The sequence below is a fragment of the Gallinula chloropus genome (assembly GCF_964237585.1).
Source record: "Gallinula chloropus genome assembly, chromosome: Z".
NCBI classification, from domain to species: Eukaryota; Metazoa; Chordata; class Aves; order Gruiformes; family Rallidae; genus Gallinula; species Gallinula chloropus.
In genome coordinates, this window is record NC_140089.1 from 58,237,526 (window position 1) to 58,256,272 (window position 18,747).

The following is an 18,747-nucleotide window of genomic DNA, read 5'->3' on the forward strand; positions in this document are numbered from 1 at the left end:
GAAAATTAATCTGAAGCTCAAAAAATAATCCAGCATTGATAGCTCCATTACTTTGATTTATGGAACTCTCAGCTGAAGACAAAACAAATTGGTGCCAGCATCAGAGGTTCTCTAAGGTAACAGAAAACACTGGAAGACCTTCCTCTGAAATTAGAATGGAACAGATCATTGAAGAAATGTTCAAATAAAGAGGTTCACTTGTTTTTCCAATTAGTAATTCATGTTGTATGTAGTTTAAGACACTGCGGCCACGTCTGGAGTTAACAAATTTGTCATATTGTTTAGCACATGTGTGGCCTGGATGTCATGGTGGCAGTGTGGCTGATCTTATGGACTGTAATTGTATTCTAATCTGCTAAATTTTGGAGGGCTTAACAAAAAAAAAAAAAAAAAATGCAGTCTTACGTAGTTTCTTCATGATGGGACTAGTTTTAAATCAACTTGGTGTAACCGAGATGGTGGACAAGGGAAGGATGACAGACATCCTCTTCCCCAACTTGTGCAAGGCATTCGACGCTGTCCAGCATGACATCCTTGTCTCTAAATTGGAGAAACATAGATTTGACAGATGGACCGCTCTGTGGATAAGAAACTGGCTGAATGGTCACACTCAAAGACTCGTGGTCAACTGTGCAATGTCCACATGAAGGTCTGTGATGAGTGGTGTTCTTCAAGGTTCAGTACTGGGACTGCCTGTGTTCAACACCTTTGTTGCTGACATGGACAGTGGGCTAGAGTGCACCCTCAGCAAGTTTGCTGATGACACCAAGTTGTGTAGTGAGGTTAACACACCTTAGGGAAGTGATGCCACCCAGAAGGACCTTGGCAGGCTGCAGAGATGGGCCCATGAGAACTCCATGTGTGTAGTTCAACAGGGCCAAGTGCAAGGTCCCGCTTTGTGGGTTGGTGCCATCCCAAGCACATCTACAGGCTGGACAGACAATGGATTGAGAGCAGCTCTGACCTGAGGGTGCTGATTGATGACAAGATCAACATGAGCCAGCAGTGTGCAGCTCAGAAGGCCAACTGTGTCCTGGACTGCATCAAGAATAGCACAGCCAGCAGGTCGAGAGGGATGATTTTGCCCCTCTGCTCTGGTGAGAGCTCACCTGGAGTACTGCCTCCAGCTCTGTGGCCATGAAGATGATCAGGGGGCTGGAGCACCTCTCCTATGACAACAGGCTGCGAGAGCGTTGCTTGTTCAGCCTGGAGAAGAGAAGGCTCAGGGGAGACCTCATTACGGCCTATCAATACTTAAAGGAGGCCTACAGGGAAGTGCGAGAGGGGCTGATCATCAGGGAGTGCAGTGACAGGACAAGGGGTAATGGCTTCAGGCGGAAAGAGGAGAGGTTTTAGGTTAGACCTCAGGAAGAAATTCTTTACTGGGAGGGTGGTGAGGTCCTGGCACAGGTTGCCCAGAGAGGCTGTGGAAACCCCTGGCAGTGTTTAAAGCCAGGCTGGAAGGGGCTTTGGGCAACCTGGTCTGGTTGCCCAGAAAGAGATGCATGCACACAAAGACAATTTAGAGGAACCCTTAGTTACGTTCTCGGTATCTTCTCATACCGGGGGATTAGCTTTAACAATGCCTGTCTGACAGCAAAGCAATAAGCCGTCAGTCCCGTGGCAAATAAAGGATTTTACCGGCATCTCTGACTTTTTCCGCAAGCCCGCAGGCGCAGTTCTCCCCCACACCACGAGCAGCCTCTATCAGGCGTAACCCGCTGACACCTGCCAAGCTGACGGTAAAGGGATGCGGCGGCCCCCGGCACCACACGTGCGCACAAAGGCCAGATCCTCCCGGCTGCCCCCGACAGCGCAGCTGGAAGCGCCGCTCTCCAACCGCAGCACTCCCACCGCAGCCGCGCTGCCGCCGAACAACGCCGGCAGGTCGCCGCGCAGTCCCTGCAATCGCCCGCCCACCCAATCGATCGCGGTCTCCCTCTCCCGGGAAGTCTGCCCCAGCGGGAGCGGCGTGCTGCCTCGGAGAGCGCGGGGAGGGGTCCGCGGAGCAAAGGGCGGGCGCTTCGCCCGTCGCGCAGTTTGCCGGGCGCACGCCACACAAAGAGGACGGGCTGGCGGCTGTGCCCGGCCGCCTGCACAGACCGCGAGCCACGTCGAGGATGATTCCGGGCTCTGCGCGCACGGTCTGCTCGGGGCGGGCTAAGGCCCGTTGGCCCAAGGAGCCCGGCCGGCCGCTGATTTCTGCCCCCCGCCTGGCCGAAGGGGCAGCGCGGGCACTGTCGCCCGCGTGCTCTCCGTACGTCGTCGCGCCTCAGTGCGGCGCTGTTTACGAGCGGGCTTAACCCCGCGGGAGGCGGCGGCGCGCTGAACGCACCCGCTCGTTGGGCCGCTGGCGCCGCGACGGAGCGAAGGGAAGGAGGAAGCGGCGGCGGGGGAAACTTCCTCCTGGGCAGCGAGGCGGCGGCTTCTTTGCTCGTAGCAGCCCACGCGGCTCAGCACCGGCTTCCGCTGCCGGGCCGGTTGGACGCTCCCCATGCCGCCCACGTGCCTCCGCAGGCGCTGAGCGCCCCTGCCGTGGCGCTGGTCTCGGGAAGGCGGGCGCCGCCGGCTGGCCGGAGCGGGGAGAGATGCCAGTCGCCGCCCGCTCAGCGCCTCGCGGGACGCACGACGCTGGCTTCCTCGCCCCCGGCCGCCGGCGGGACCGTGGCGCCGCTCCTCGCGGCGAGCAGAGCAGCAGCGACCAGCAGCAGCCCCTCCGCCAGGCCGGCGAGGCGGGTCGACGCAGCAGATGGGTGGCTTCTTCCGCCGCCTCCTTCCTGCCTGCCTTCTCCTCCCCTCTGCCGCCCCCCGCCTCCTCCCCCGCTGCCGAGGCCGCCTCCGCCTCCCTGTCGGTTGCTTCCCTCCTCCCGGCATCCCCACGGACCCGCGCTCGCTACGGCTTCCCCGGACTCGCCATGAGCGGCGGCGCTGCTCGCCGGCCGCCGCCCCCCGCCCTCTGCCCGCCACCGCCGCGCCCGCCACCACCGCCCCTCCACGGGCCGAGCCTGCCGGAGCCGGGAGCGCGCAGCCAGGGCCAAGACAGCACCGCTGGACACGGTGCACCCCGCGCCGCTCCGGGCGCCAGAGGCCCGCCGTCAGGTGAGCGGGAAAGGGGCCCCGGGGGAGGGGGAGTAGCTCCAGGCGTCCCACCCCACTCGGGAGAGCAGCCGGCCCGGAGGGACTCGAAGTTGTTCTCCGCTGAGCACGGAGTTGTGGCCGCCCCGGGGATCCGACCAGCCCCGGTGGGGTCCGGCCCCGGGAGGGGATCAGGTTGGGACGGAGAAAGAACTCGCGCTGGTCACAGCAAAGTGGCTGCCGGCGGTCCGCGTATCGGCCGTACTGCCGCGGGACGCCCGGGGAATGCGACGGGGTGCCCGTCGCCCTCTGCGCATCAGTGGCCGGAGCAGCTATAGCTTATTCTCCGCCGGTCGGGATGCGCCGTCGTGAGGTGCAGACGGCCCGCGGTGCTGGGGGTGTTGCCTCCGGTCGTCGTACCGCTTGCCATCCCTTCCCCGCCCAGTGCTCCCATCAGTCGGGTACCGGTGCAGCCCTGTGCGTCGGTGCTTGACTCGCCTTCGTGGCGACGGTGGTTGGGTCTCAGGCCAGGCTGCGCAGTGCCCGCTGTAGCGCCGGGGCCTGGCCAGCCCTGCCCGCCCACCTACCACGGCCTGCAGCCTGCCCTCGGGCTCCGGGATGCGCCCGTTCTGCAGAAACTTGTCAAAGGTTTTTAGCGTGCATGTCCATGTTCCCGAGCCAGGCCTGCCCCTCGCAGAGGGCCGCTGGTGTCTGTGAAGCGCACGGCTAGTGGCAGGTACCCTGCGCCTAGCCCCGAAATGCTCTGAAAGTCAGGCAGCCCCTGTGGGTCCCCCAGGTGAGTGCCTTCGGGGCTCCCGACAGCTGTCTGCCCCTTAAGCGTGTGCTTGAGATCCTTTTCAGAAACGGTCAGCGGCGGGGTCTCTCTTCGGAACGGGTTTTAGGCATGTGGGTCACATGTCCCGCTGCTGCGGTGTTTGCTGGGCTGAGGTCCCAGCGTTTGAGTTGATGTGTTTCTGGTCAGGCACCGGAGCTGCTTCCAGGAGTGCAGTGGGGTTTCCCACCTACTTAAATTTAAATGAGTGTCTGTGTGCCGGCAGACACCAACGATTACCCACTTTCAGCATAGTAATTGTTTAATATGCTGTCAACCACAAATCACAAGAGGAACTTACCTATAAAACCTACCTATCAGCATAAGCGCCATGCTGCAGACTCCTGTAAATTGCCCTGGTTGAGCACCACTAAAAATACGTTCTAAGACAAGACATCTCATTTCTTCACCCTTCAGGCCAAAACAGTGGTGTCTTGTTTTCTACTGTTCTTCCATACCACTTCCTAGTTCCTAATTTCATATATACATAATGGGTTCACTTGCTGCTTTTCACAAGCAACAGCTTAGGAAAACATCTAAGGCCCCAGTCCTGGGGGTGGGGGCTTTGAAACTTAAATTACTCTTTAAGATGCACTGGAGGCTAAATTATCTAGACAGATAACTAGGCACCTACTAAGTCTTCCAGTTTGGAGAAGCTGAAACTCCTGATGAGAGGATCAGCTCCAGTTGTCAAACATATGCATGACTGTGGAATGTGAGGGGATGGATGCGCTTATAAAGATAGTACTTGTGGGTTTATTAGTGGAAAGTTGTTTGAATTCATACAAATTTCACTCCCTAGCGCTGTATATGCTAAGCAGTTGTAAGTACTAAAACTCCTTGTATGTATCGGCACATGTGAGTTTTTGTGCCTTGAGCAGTTATGCATAGTTATGTGCATTTATGTGTGGTTTTGTTCTTAAACTCAAAGCAATTACTGTGGCTTTACAGTGAGTGTCATACTTAATTTTGGCATGCCTGGAGATAGGTGCGCGCTTTCTGATTTATGTCACTATGATACAAAATAAAGCAGGAAGAAAAGGTAGCTCCTTAGAGAAAGTGAAGTGCATGGAGTATGTGGATGATTTTCAAGAGTTGTAATTGATTTTGTTAGATTAAAGCCAAACAAAAACTGGAAACTAGTATTGCAGCACTTTTATTTGAATTATCTTAAATTGTCTGGTTTTGTTACTGATGGTCTCAAATCAGTTAACTAATAACAAATAATTGATGACTGCCATACAGTTTCAGTTTAAAGAAGATTAATATAATGAAAACTAGGTATACGTACGTACATATCCTATCAGTTCATTCTTACATCTGTATGATTTTTCTGTATTTAATGAGAATTCAGGTTGAGATATGTCATCTAAACATGAGTCATCATTATTAATGTGATGCAGGATGTGGGTGGGATTAACAAGAAGGTAGATTCAGAGAGCATCTTACTGAATTTGCATTGGGAGCTCCATTTGCATGAATATTGTAATATGATGGTGCTGCTTTCTCTCACCTTGGTGTTTCTGGGATTTGTTTTTTTGTTGCATATGTTGTTTTGGTTGTGTGTCGGGGGTTTTAACACCTTCTGGTTGCATTCCTCTATGCTTCTTGTAAACCAGTTTGGGTTTTTTTCTGACTTTGTGTATGTGAAGTGCAGTAAATGCTTGGTTGTTAGAATTCCCTGAACAAGGAAAAGATTCTCCATTCTTAAGAGGAAAAATACCATTGTTGTGCTTGCATGGCTTAAAATAAAGCTTCCTTCTGGAAGTTACTTGATGTATAATGTTGAACAAAGAATCCATGCTTTGCTTTGTTTAAGGAAAGATGCAGGAAGTGGTTTTTGAAATAATAAGTCATAGGTATTTTCAGAAGTATTTTGAGCAAGCACAATGGACAGCATTAGTGTTTTCTGAGCTTCTCTAATGTACACACATGCTCCAAATATTTATTCTTAAAATGTGCTTTGCTAGATCTTTCGCAGTAGAAACCCTGGCGTCTCAGCTTTAAGATCCTGCATTGCTGTTCCTGTTATCATTGTCATTGAGTATAGGTTGAGCCTTTGCATCCTCCTTTGCAGTCATGGTGTGTGTTAAAGTAACATCTATGATCAGTTTGTTGGTAAAGTGTGTCAGGATATTTCTCTAATTTCACAGATAATCTGCAGCTGGTGGGGTTTTCTTGGTCATGGACTGTCATAATAACCAGGCTTCAGTGAAACATGGTATTTCAGAGCTCACTGTCCTAAGCATTTGGGCTTGGTCACCAGTTTTTGGGACTGTCCCAAAAAGGATAATCTCAAAAGCCGACATACTTCATCACTTTAATAGCAGAAAAAAATAATAATCAGAAAACCTTGCCTAAGTCTTTAATTATTGGCTTTTTTTCTTTTGTATTTTGTACACATGTATAGCACAAGAGTACACAGCCAGTATCAAAAAGAGCATTGCTTACACTGTTAAATGGTGTTTCTGATTGTTTGCAATATCCTTTATGAGAAAGGGATCACACTTTTTCCTGTAATAGTACTGATCTGTGCTCCAGGGGCCCCTTTTTTTTAATGGAAGGAGGGTGGGAGGAAGTTTGCTAGTTATGTTACATATTTTTTGCTAGTCTATACGCTGTGGAGTAAAGTATGAATTCTGGGAACCCTATTAAAATACTTAATAATCTGCATACCTGGAATGTTGCCTGTTAGGAATAGTACTCTTAAATAGCTTGAAGAATTGCTAAATGCACTATTTCTGTTTGTAGGGCGGCCAGGGGAGTGGCTATTAATTGACAAAGTATGGCTAGTAACATTAAGTGTGTCTATAGAACGGTTGGGTCTTGGAGAATTTATTGGACAGCGGCAGTGCAATATGACTGAACCTGCCCCAAGGAAGTGCAGTGTTCAGTTTGAAAACATTTGCTGTGTGTTTTTTCAGCACAGCCAAAAGTTATCCTTTCCCTGTGTTTTGCTGCTTTGCACCTGGCATGCTTTCCAAAGTGAAGATGTTAGAGACTTTCATTTACTATCTGCTTGGATTCTTGCTCTGTTAAGAGCACATGGGTACTTCTGCTTTCATTAAGAGCCTGTGAAAATATTTGCAGGATCTGAATCATGGTGCATTTTTTTCCCCCACCTACAGATCGACATTTTAAAGTGAATTTTATTCCTCTTGAAAATGTGTTTATCTGCCTATTTTTAGTGTGTGCAGACTCTCTATACAGATCTTCTGCATGGCATCACTTTTTTCCTGTTTGTAAGTCGATACAGCGGCAAATCAAGCATTCGGAAAGAATCTTTGTGCAGATTTAGTAGTAAGCTGTTGAACCTTTTGACTCAGAAACCCCGGAGTCTGTGATTCTTGTGCTTTGTGTGTGTTCTATTTAGTGTTTACAATATGATCTGAAAATTGCTTTTACAGATTACTTTGGAGGTTGGGTACAGGTTAGACTTCTGAGCAGTTTCAGAAATTTCTTATGATATTTGGAGGATTGGGAGTGAAGACTTTTAGCCACTGTTATGAGAAGTGTGGTGAAACCTCAAAAATCTGTGACTCGTAAAGGAGTGCCAGACTGTGCAATATGCTGCAGTGGCATATATTAATAAAGTGGGAATCAATATATATATATATGATGTTGTTCTTCATAGGTGTCTGTTGAGTTGTGCTGAAGAAATGAGGGAGGTACACTGAGAAAAATACTCCTTTCTTCATTAAAACTTAACTTTATTTTTAAAACTTTGGCAGCCTCTTGCCACCCATACAGTCTTTCACTTGCTTGACTCTTTAGTATTTTGGCTGGTCATCCATGATGCTAAGCCACAGACATCTGTATATAAACATTTATTTAAATCAGTAATCTGCAACACTTTTGGATTAATGAAATGTTAAATATATTAATTTTTCTCCTCTTAAATTTAAATTAGTCTAAAGGTGGTCGTCCATTTAGTGGTTCAGCCATTTACATTCTGCATCCTGCACTGGAGTTCTCAGGAGAAAATGTTTAGCCAGTTTGTAAATTCATAATATGCTTGTTAGCTCCTGGTCTGGAAAATGGATATTCTTTTCTCTTTTCTTTTGTTTGGGAGAGAAGAGAATGGGACAAAAATCTTTCTGATCCTGCTTTTTTTTGCAGTGGGATACAAAAAGTACTAATAATGAAGAATTTGAACACGGGAAAAATAACTCAAAGGATCTGTTGCATTTGGAACAGATTAATTTCTGGTCAGATATTAGGAAGAATATTTTCACCCTGGAGGTGGTCAAGGACTGGAGCAGAAAACTAGAGACAAGGAATGTACGACTTTGGAGATATTTAACACTTAGCCAGACAGGGTGCAGCTCTAAATTGTCCTGATCTGAACAGGGGCCTCCAGCTGTCTCTTAGCCTGCATAACTGTATAGTGCTGTAGTTGGCATGTTACCCTTTCCTTGGAGATGCCTGCTCAGGCACTGTAAATAGACTGCTTTAGTTGCAGGTGTCCAGAATTGATGGTGAGTACTCAAGTTGCATAGGCATACAAGTGTCACCTCTGTCTTGCAAGATTATTTTTCTTCAACCTTAATTTTTTCACTATGATCATTTTAACGTGCTTCCTCCCCACACATCCAGAAATACCTCTTTTTGATGAATATTTTGTGCTTAAATGCTTTTGAGTATAGCACCAATAGCTGTTTTATTTAAAGAAGTGCTAAAAGCAGAGAGCTATGGTTCTGCCTCTTTTCAGCCCTTTTCCTAAGTTACTTACTTGCTGGTTGTGTGCAAGCAGGCTGTTTCCTTCTGACAGACAGAAGTGTACACTTAAATTATCTTTTTTTTTTTTTTCACTTTTAGCAGCGTAGGGGATATTGAGTCTCGGTTTTGCTGTCATACTTGGTACACTTTCTCAGAAGGTGGCAGATAAATGAATGGAGAGATGTGTTGTTCAGAAATGGAAAGGTTTTTTCCAGCTTACAGGGTGAGTAGAATGCACAAATAAATAAATAATAAAGGTATGATCTGAGGTATTTTCATCTTTTTCTATTAGACTTTACCTAACCAATACTTAGATGTGATGAATCTACTAGAGCGTAAATCTACTATAGGAACAAATGGTACAAACAATAATTCAGTTAGTAACATAACACATGAACGTAGCAGAAACTAGGCAAGGGGCAAAAACCTGTATTATATGACCTCCTCAGGTTGCCTTCCCATGCAAATGTAAAGCTGTCATGCTTGTTCTGTTAGTCCTGTTTCTGAGCAGCTAGCTTGTGAGTTGAGAAAGGCTTTTTCATTTCTTAAAAAGAATTGTAGGAAGTCAGTGATTAAGTAGCAGACAAATTACTGAATTTCTACCCTGGAAGAAAATGCTATGGAAGGAGAGGATGCTGTCCTGTTAGGCTTACTGACCCATGGACGTACGTAGTTGCTGGGTAGTTAGCTCGTGATTTGCTTCCCAACAACAGCATTGTATAGTCTCTCTTATGGGGGCACAGGAAAGTATGTGGTGGGGGGTGGGGGGGGTCAAGGACTAGGAAAAACAAAGAAGTTGCAGGGAAGGGGAATTGTAAGCACTTGGAGGAAAACTAGGTTATTACAGGGAGGGCAGCATAAAATATAGAAGAGAAAACAGTGAAAAGCAGTTTTTGTTAAATCTGCTGCGTAACTATTGATTACTTTTGAAGATCAGCCTTAAAATATCTGTGTCATAAAAGAGAATTTTCTAAGTAAATGAGTCACCCATATGCGTATGGACTTATTCAGTGTGAATTAAATGAAGTGTCATCTGTATCTCTTACTAGCCAGCTACATGGAGGCTGTGTGGCAAAGTGAGGACAAAAGACAGTGCCAGAATTTGCTGGTGTTTGTGAGTCTCTAGTTAGGTTGAGGTTAACTGACCTTAAATCATTTTAAAGCAAAGACTTGTGCCATTTGATTCATGTATTGTTCTTTAACATTATGTTTCTGTGTTAGGTCAAGTGTTCATTTCCTATCAGTTATTTTTTAGATGCTGCATTTTCTGTTTAGGTCTGATGTCTCAGAGAGACTTTTTAGTATCTTAGTTCTCCCTTACCTTTGTGTTTCTCTTTTTTTCTGCTGTTTTACCCTTTTGGTTTCTTTCACTTAAGTTTAATAGTGACATAAAGAAGAGCAGCAAAGAAGTCTGATAGTCTGCATCAGAAAGTGAGATATAGGAAATGATTCTGTTGTTGTACAGGGCTGTAGCAGAGCTTTGTTTTCAAGGCAGCATGGCTAGTTCTAGGAGTATTTTCTATACCTAGGAATTTTCAAATTAAGGCAGATTGTCCAGCAAAGAGATACAAAAATGATTGCCTACTGAACTATTTTTAATTGTGATTGTTTGAAGATACTGAATGAATCAATTTGGATCAGAAATGCTGGCTAATTTTTTCATTTCTAGCAAGGGCCTAGAATAACCACTAAAGATTTTATGATCTCTGTGGGTACCAATAGGTGAAAATATGCTTTTTAATACAGTTAGCATGATTATTGTTAAATATCTGTTCAGTATTTAGTAGCCAGCTTCTGTGGAGCTATTGATTAGGGTTTGCCCATGCTAGCAAGTTATGCCATGCTATTTTGATCAGTAAAGCTAAAGTGGCAAAGATGGTCTTCTCAGATATCAAAGTGACTTTGAATTGCTCGTTCTGGGAGATTTTGCCCTGTCCTGAGAAACAGGGTAGTAAGTCATCAGTAGAAACATTTGGTCTGATAACCCCATTGTTCTTGGGTTATTGACACAGTGCACCTGCAGAATCACTGCTTACCAATACACTTCAGTGTTCTCTTATGTAGACCATCAGCTTACAGATGCTTGTAATTCAATGTTCCTAACATTTGTATTTGGTATTGATAACATCTGTTATTTGGTATTGATAATAAACTTCCTATAATGTTGGGAGTCCACATAGTACCTTTCTGAAGTGTTTCAGCATCCTTGTCCTGGCAGTCCACGTGACTAAATTGAGATGTAATTTCCTGCAAAACCTTCATGGTTTGTCTTTATCTTGTTTTGCCTAACTTTTGCTGTCTTGTTTTTGTTGCTCCCTGTGTTAAAAAATTTTGTGCTGCTCTCAGCTTATTTGATGCTGGAGCTTCCTGGATCGTTCTCATGGTTTTCCAGGCTTTTTCCTTGCCTTTGCTACCTCCCAACCCACGTATGATTGCCCTTTTTAAGGCTATTGCTGAAGGAATGGATTTGAAAGTGTGATTAAAAAATACTTCATTGGGGTGAATTGCACATCTTCTTGATTATTGTGTTCAGTATTCTTGTGGTCAGTGAGGCTGTTTATATTATCATAGGAGCCGTGGCATCAAAATAGGAGAGCTGTCACACAGCCTCAGGAGAGGGGAAACCAGGACATGGGTATCTGTGTTCTTCAGGGCTGTCCGCAGATCTCGATAGAAAACACAGTTCACAGACTGAGGTTGAAGAAACATTTGGGAGATGTTTCTGGGACATAAAAGTGATTCAGAGTTTAGTAAACAAAACTCTGTCTTGCTCCAACTTCTTGGGTTTCCAGTGTGGATTTTGTTTGGCAACTGGCAAAACTGAGTTTAGAACTTTGTTTTTATGCTTTTACCAAGGAAGCCTTTGCCCATGAAGCAAACTGCTATTGTTTTGAACATAAAAATATATATGATCATAAAATTGTCTTGATTGGAAGGGACTTTTCATCAAATCCAACCAGCCAAAACCACCACTAAACCATGTGCCTAAGCACCACATCTAACCAGATGGAGACTCTACCACTTCCCTGAGCAGCCTATTTCAATGCCTAACAGCTATCTCTGTGAGGAAGTTTTTCCTAATATCTGACCCAAACCTCCTCTGGTGTAACTTGACGCCATTTCCACTTGTCACTAGGGAGAAAAATGTCAGCACGCCATCTCTCCACAGCCTCCTTTCAGGTGGTTGCAGAGAGCAATTAGATCTGCCCTCAGCGTCCTTTTCTCCAGATCAAACAACCCAACTTTCCTCAGCTACTTCTCATAACATCTTTTCTCCTTTCCCCTTATCATCCTCATTGCCCTTCTCTGGATACGTTCCAGCACCTCAATGTCTTTGCAGTAGTAACAGACCATAGTGAGGGGCTCAAAACTGAATGCAGTACTCAAGGTGAGGTCTCACCAGTGCTGAATGCAGGGCAATTACTTCCCGAGTCCTACTCACCACACTATTCGTAATACAGGCGAGGATGCTGTTGGCCTTCTTGGCCACTGGGGCATGCTACTGGCTCATATTCAGCTGTCTGTCAAGACACCCCCAGGTCTTTCTCTGTCGAGCAGCTTTTCTAGCCACTCCTGCCCAAACCTGGAACATTGCTTGGGGTTATTATAACCCAAAGGCAAGATCCAGCACTTGGCTTTGTGGAACCTCGTGCCATTGGCCTTGGCCCATTAATCCAGACTGTCCAGATCCCTCTCTAGGGCCATCCTGCTCTCAAGCAGGTGAACACTCCTGCCTAATTTAGTGAATTTACTAAGGGGACACTCAATCCTCTCATCCAGATAATTAATAAAGATATTAAAGAGAACTGGCCCCAGCACTGGGCCCTGAGGAACACTACTGGTGACTGGCCAGCAACTGGATTTAACTCCATTTTCTACCACTCTCTGGGCCTGGCCATGCAGACAGCTTTTTGCCTAACAAAGAGCAGACCTGTCCAAGCCAAGAGCCGCCAGCTTCTCTAGGCGAATGCTGTGGGAAATGGTGTTCAAAGTTTTGCTGAAATCCAGATAGACAACATCCACAGCTTTTCCTTCATCCAATAAGCAGTCCATCTTGTCATAGAAGGAGATCAGGTTGGTCAAGCAGGACCTGCCTTTCATGAACCCTTGGTGACTGGGCCTGATCACTTGCTTTTCCTGCATGGTCCTCACAGTGATACCCAGAATGGTTTGCTCCATAATCTTCCCAGGCACCATGATCAGACTGACAGGCCTATAGTTACCTGTAGGTCTCCTTCTGACTCTTTTTGTGGATGGGTGTCCCATTTGCTAATCTCCAGTCAACTGGAACCTTCCCAGTCAGACAGGACTGCTCATAAAAGATGGAAAGCAGACTGGTGAGCAGTTAGGTCAAGTCCCTCAGTACCTTTGGGTGGATCTCATCTGTCAGTCAGGTTCTGGGACGGCTCTGGGTGGCATGGCCTGAGTTGTGGGTTCGGTGAGAAACTACATTGTGTATCAACAGCTTCATATATTTTTGCTCTAAAGTCCTGTTAGCATTGTTATATTTTATCTTTCTGTTATCTTAGTAAACAATCCTTATCCCAACCCATGGGCCTTTTAGTTTCTTGGTTTTGGGGTTATTTGCCCCCTTCCTTTTCCCTTCCCTTGCCTCTCACCCCCCCTTCACTTTTCCCCTGCTTTTTTTCCTTTAAGGAGCAGGCAGCTGCGTGGATCTCAGCTCTCAGCCGGCGTAAAACCACAACATCAGGGAACAACTGGTCTTGCTTAAAAGACAGAGGCAAAGGTGGCCTTCACCACCTAAGTCTTTTCCTCATCCTTTGTCACTATGTTACCAGCCCATCCACTAGAGGATAGAGGTTGTCCTTACTCCTCTTGTTATTACTAAAGTATTTATAGGAATTTTTTTGTTGTCCTTAACATCAGAGGTCAGTATAAGTTCTAGTTATACTTTTGCCCTTCTAATTTTTTTCATGCATAGCCTCATACTTTTTTGTAATTCTCATGAGTGGCCTGCTCTTTCTTCTAGAGGCCATAAATCCTCTTTTTTGCCCTGAGTTGCAGCTGCAGTTCTCTGCTCAGCCAGGCTGGTTGTCTTCTATGACAGCTTGTCTTCCAGCACATGGGGACAGCATATATATATATATATATATATCGTTCAATTTTCCCAGAGGCTGGTGCATGATAAAGAATGTGGTACACCCACTCAATGCCAAGCTCTTTGGCCCAGGTGTCTGTGAGAGCGTTTCGGAAGTGAGTCCCGTTGTCTGACTCTATTCTTTCTGGGATGCTGTGTCGCCATAGGACTTGCCTTTCAAGGCCCAGGATTGTATTCTGGGCAGTGGCATGGGGTACAGGATATGTTTCTAGCCAGCCAGTGGTTGCCTCCACCATCGTAAGCACGTAGCGTTTGCCATGGCGGGTTCGTGGGTGGGTGATGTAATCGATCTGCCAGGCCTCCCCATATTTGTATTTCATCCACCGTCCTCCACACCAAAGGGGCTTCAACTGCTTCGCTTGCTTGATTGTGGCACACGTCTCACACTCATGGATAACTTGTGCAATAGCATCCATGGCTAAGTCCACCCCTCGATCTCGAGCCCATCTATATGTTGCATCTCTCCCTTGAAATCATGAGCCCATTGAGCTATGAATAATTCACCTTTACGTTGCCAGTCTAGATCTACCTGAGCCACTTCAATCCTAGCAGCCTTATCTACCTGATGGTTGTTTTGATGTTCCTCCATGGCCCGACTCTTAGGTACATGGGCATCAACATGACGTACCTTTACAACAAGCTTCTCTAACCATAAATATATATATATGTAAACCATATATATATATATATGGTTTTGGGGTTTTTTTTACATATATATATATGTAAATATATATATATATTTATGTAAAAAAACCAAAAAAATCATGGCATTCTGATTGCTGGTTATGTCTGAACTGTGAAATTTTGCTTTGGCTATGGCATATTTTGTCTTGCAAAAACTTGGGTAGTGAAAGCTTAAATTCCAAGTTTACTCACCCTGGCAGTACAGATGTTGCTTGTGAAACAGAACCAATGCAGGCAGATTTTCAGAAGCAAATTTGCTCTACTGGCTCCTGAAGTGTAGACACAGTTCCCATCATCAGCCACAAACACTCATGCTTTAGCTTTGCAAATCAAGTATCATGGACACAGAATCGATCTGTGATCTAGTGCTCTATTTGTTGATTTCACTGTTTATACTTAAATTAAAGGAGGCATCTCTGCTTTTGTACTGTGAGGTCTGTATTTGGAAAGGGAGAAGCAAGAGACACGGTTTCCACGGTTTCCACAGATTCCCAGAAGCCCAGTGACTGATCTTCATTGTTACAGAGAAGCTACTAGAAGGCTTCCTTTGACTTTTGGAGATGATCCTGAAGCTGTTGAAGTAGGAGCAGCCTAAGAAAAGGGTAGCATGTAAAAATAATGTCACAAAGTTGTTGATCATTCAAAGTCTTGTTTAAATATACATTTACATATCTGTTGAATATTCTGTATTTTCCCACTTGCTCTTATTGCTGTTACTGGCATACTAATGCTCTCCAGGAAGGGTTGAGAGTTCAAAACATGCACAGCTGGTGGTAAATCTGGTGCCCAGGTTCTAATTCTCTTGCCGTGCATATTTTCACTTGTTTGTTTGCTGCTGGAGACAAACACCCTATGCACATGGAAGTGCTCATGAATGTACGTATCTCAATATCTAGAAGTCTACAAGTTCTACAGTTTGAGTGTTTACATACCTTGACTTCTAATAGCCTCAGTGCATTATTTAAGGTACAAAAAAAAAGGTTCTGCTGGGGAGAAAACTGGCTTTATGGCATCCTAGATTTAGGTGTGTTGAATGCATTGTAAACTTTGTGGGGTTCTTCTGTGAAACTGCCTGCAGTTTGTAACTCTGCTAGCTAATGACTTGCTATTGTGGTTGGCTGGCCTGACTTCCTAGATACTTCTCTTCCAGTTCTACACACTACTTCCGATGTTCTTGGCTTCAACTGAAATATGCGTAAAAGTAAAGTGGACTATATGTATATTTTTTAAATCTGTGTATATACTTTCTGTGTAAATCTGAGAACCCTCTGTTTTGGATTGGAGAGAGGTATGCCTTCATTAAAATCAAAAGTGCCAATATGTGTAGTCATACAAAGATGCTAGTAATAGCAGTCCTGGTCAGAAGTTAGTCAGTTAAAATGGCCATATAAACTGGCTGTAAGTGTAGTAGCTAGCCCTCTTTCTCAAAAGTATCTAATGGAGTTTGAACTCAAATGGATATTTTTGTTGTTAAGATGCTAAATGAACAACTGAAAACTGCTGAGCTATGTGGATATGTCACAGGTACTGGCTGACATTCATCTGTGTTGCTGCTTTTGCTTTCAGATGTTACCATGAGTATCAGTTGGAGCACAAGGAGCTATGGTAATAGGAGTGTTTGGGAGAGCTGGGTCTTGTTTACTTGAGAAAGGTAAGAGTGTGATGGGATTGTGGGAACTCCTAATGGAACAGTGAGAGTGGGTGATAACTAGCCAGGCAAAAACACCAGGGAATGTAATAATTAATACCAGAAGCTGAGAACTGGCAATATGGAGAAAGAGACACTAAGAAATCCAGTAGAAAGAACAGTGAAATGATTACTTCTGTAGCTTGTTACTGAATTACAAGGCATGAAGAAAATTCCAGAGTGCAGTTCTTTTACAAAAACTTAAAAATTAGAAACTAGGGAAACTAAAATCCAATCTTGTGCAGAAACAAGTTGTCACACTGTGTTGACTTACCTTTGACTGGATACTATGTGCTCATTGAGCTGCTCTATCACTCCCCTCCTCAACTGGACAAGGGAGAAAAAATACAACAAAAGTCTTGTAGGTCAGGATAAGGACAGGGACATCACTCAGTCGTTACAGTAACAGACAAAACAGACTCATCTTGGGGAAATTAGTTTAATTCATCACCAACCAAAAGTTAGAGTAGGATAATGAGAAATAATACCAACCCATCCTTTCTTCCCAGGTTTAACTGCCAGGTTTAATTCTCCCTCCTCCCCCTAAACAGCACAGTGGGAAGGGGAATGGGCGTTGTGGTCAGTTCATCATGCATTGTCTCTGCTGGTCCTTACTTCTCATGTTCTTCCCCTGCTCCAGCCTGGGTTCCCACCCATGGAAGACAGTCCTTCACTAACTTCTCTGATGTGGAGTTCATGACCGGCTCCAGTGCGGGTTTCTTCCAAAGGGTGCAGTCCTTCAGGAGCAGATGCCTTCAGCATGGGTCCCCCACAGGGTCTCAAGTCCTCCTAGCAAACTTGCTCCAGCCTGGGCTTCTGTCTCTGCAGGACCTGCCAGGACCCTGCTCCAGCACAGGCTTCCCACCTGCTTTCTGCATCCGCCTGCTCCAGCATGGCTGCAGATGGATGTCTGTTCCACCATCATCCTGCCTCACCATAGTCTTCTCACAGGCCGCTGGGGAATCTCTCCTCCAGCAACCTGAGCACCTCCTCCCCTCTTCACTGACCTTGGTGTCTGCAGGGTTGTTCCTTTCACCTCTCTCTCTTGGCTACTATTGCACAGCAGTTCTCCCCCTCCTGAACTCTGTTATCGCAGAGGCCCTACCACCCTGGCTGGTGGGCTCAGCCTTGGCCAGCAGCAGATCTGTTTCAGAGACAGTTGGCATTGTCTCTGTCGGAGATGGGAGAAACTTCTGGCATCTCCTCACAGAAGCTAGCCCCAAATCCTTGCCACGTAAACCAAATAAAAAATGGCTTAGAATAAAGACATCGTAATTACTCACATAGATAACCACTGCAGATAAACATTGCCTATCTGTATGTGCTTATCTCTTCTTTGACTACACAAGGAATAATTGAAGAGGGAAACACAACTGCTTTCCATCGTCTGTCCTGGGGCAAAATGAGGTGTGGGAAGAGACGGGTGAAAAATGTAATGTAGTGAAGCAGAGTGAACTCGGCACTCAGTCTTTTATTTATGTGTGATTGATTATGACTTCAGCAGTTTGCTGTCTAGAAAAGTTCTGCAGCTGAGAAGGGTAATGCAGTTGACCCCAAAGGCAGGTTTTTCTGTGTTACTTATCCTATACTTGTGTCTAAAATAGAAAATTAGGTGCACAGCAGCCATTATTGTGAATAAAAAAATGTGCATATACAGAAGAATTTAGGTAAAAGCTATGAATTCTACTGATGTTCTCTAGATTACTCTCTAGTCAGAGATCTTAGGATGCTCTATATACTCATAAGTTTGGCATGAGGGAAGAGTCTTGAAATATAAAGAAAATAAAATTACTAAGTTCAAAATGAAATAATAAACCAAAACCTTTTGATGTTGAGAGAGGTTGCTATACTGTGCCTTTGCTTAGCTTTTGGGGGATTTCAGATTTTTAACTTTAGCCAGAAGGCTTCCAAAAAGTTGGGGATTGTGTTGTGCTTAGTTATGTTTTTGGTTTGGTTTGGGTTGGGTTTTTTGTTTGGCTGGGTTGTTTTTTTTATTTTGCTTTTTATTGCACAGCAGAGAGAAAGCTACTACAGAACTAACAAAGATGCAGAAATAATCCAGCTGTATAAATGGAATGTAAACATTACTGTTCAGACTGATGTGTGATTTGCAGTAAAATCTACTTCTGAGTGACATGCTGCTTTGTCATTTGATAAAACTGCTACATTTTGTCCTTTTTTTGTAAATGCAGTATGTAAATTTTTGTGTGTATTTTTGCAAGACTTTTTAAAGTGGATTACATCTGTTTAATACCTATCTCATGGTCAAATGTTGATGGCTGTGATTGTCAGGGTAAACTTCAGAGAGCAGTCACATCCAATACAGGGACAGAGGGAGCTTTGTTACAGATTTTCATGTAAGGACAGAGGTCAGCAAGGTTGTTGGCAGCAATAGAGAGTAATAAACTTCACTCATCAGTGAAACCGTATGTCAGTGAAACCATCAGAGGGGTTGTGGAGTTGCCTTCTCTGGAGGCAATCAAAACTCAGCTGGATGCGTTCCTGTGCGATTTAGTCTAGGTGGTTGTGCTCTGGCAGGGGGATTGGACTAGTTGATCTTCTGAGGTCCCTTCCAACTCCTTACATTCTGTGATTCTGTGAAGACTGTGTAGGGTTTGTGAGTAAGGAGGA

At 45.3% G+C, this 18,747-nt stretch overlaps 1 protein-coding gene across 1 annotated transcript in view; it reads left to right on the forward strand.

The window, feature by feature from the left end:
• Nucleotides 1-2,588: 2,588 nt before the first annotated feature.
• RNF38 (ring finger protein 38) overlaps nucleotides 2,589-18,747 on the forward strand; it is a gene marked incomplete at both ends in the record, with an annotated part of 115,971 nt that continues 99,812 nt past the window's right edge. The window contains one exon of the mRNA XM_084278080.1: nucleotides 2,589-3,099. Within this exon, the coding sequence (XP_084134206.1) occupies nucleotides 2,589-3,099 (511 nt within the window). The remainder of the gene's footprint in view (nucleotides 3,100-18,747) is intronic.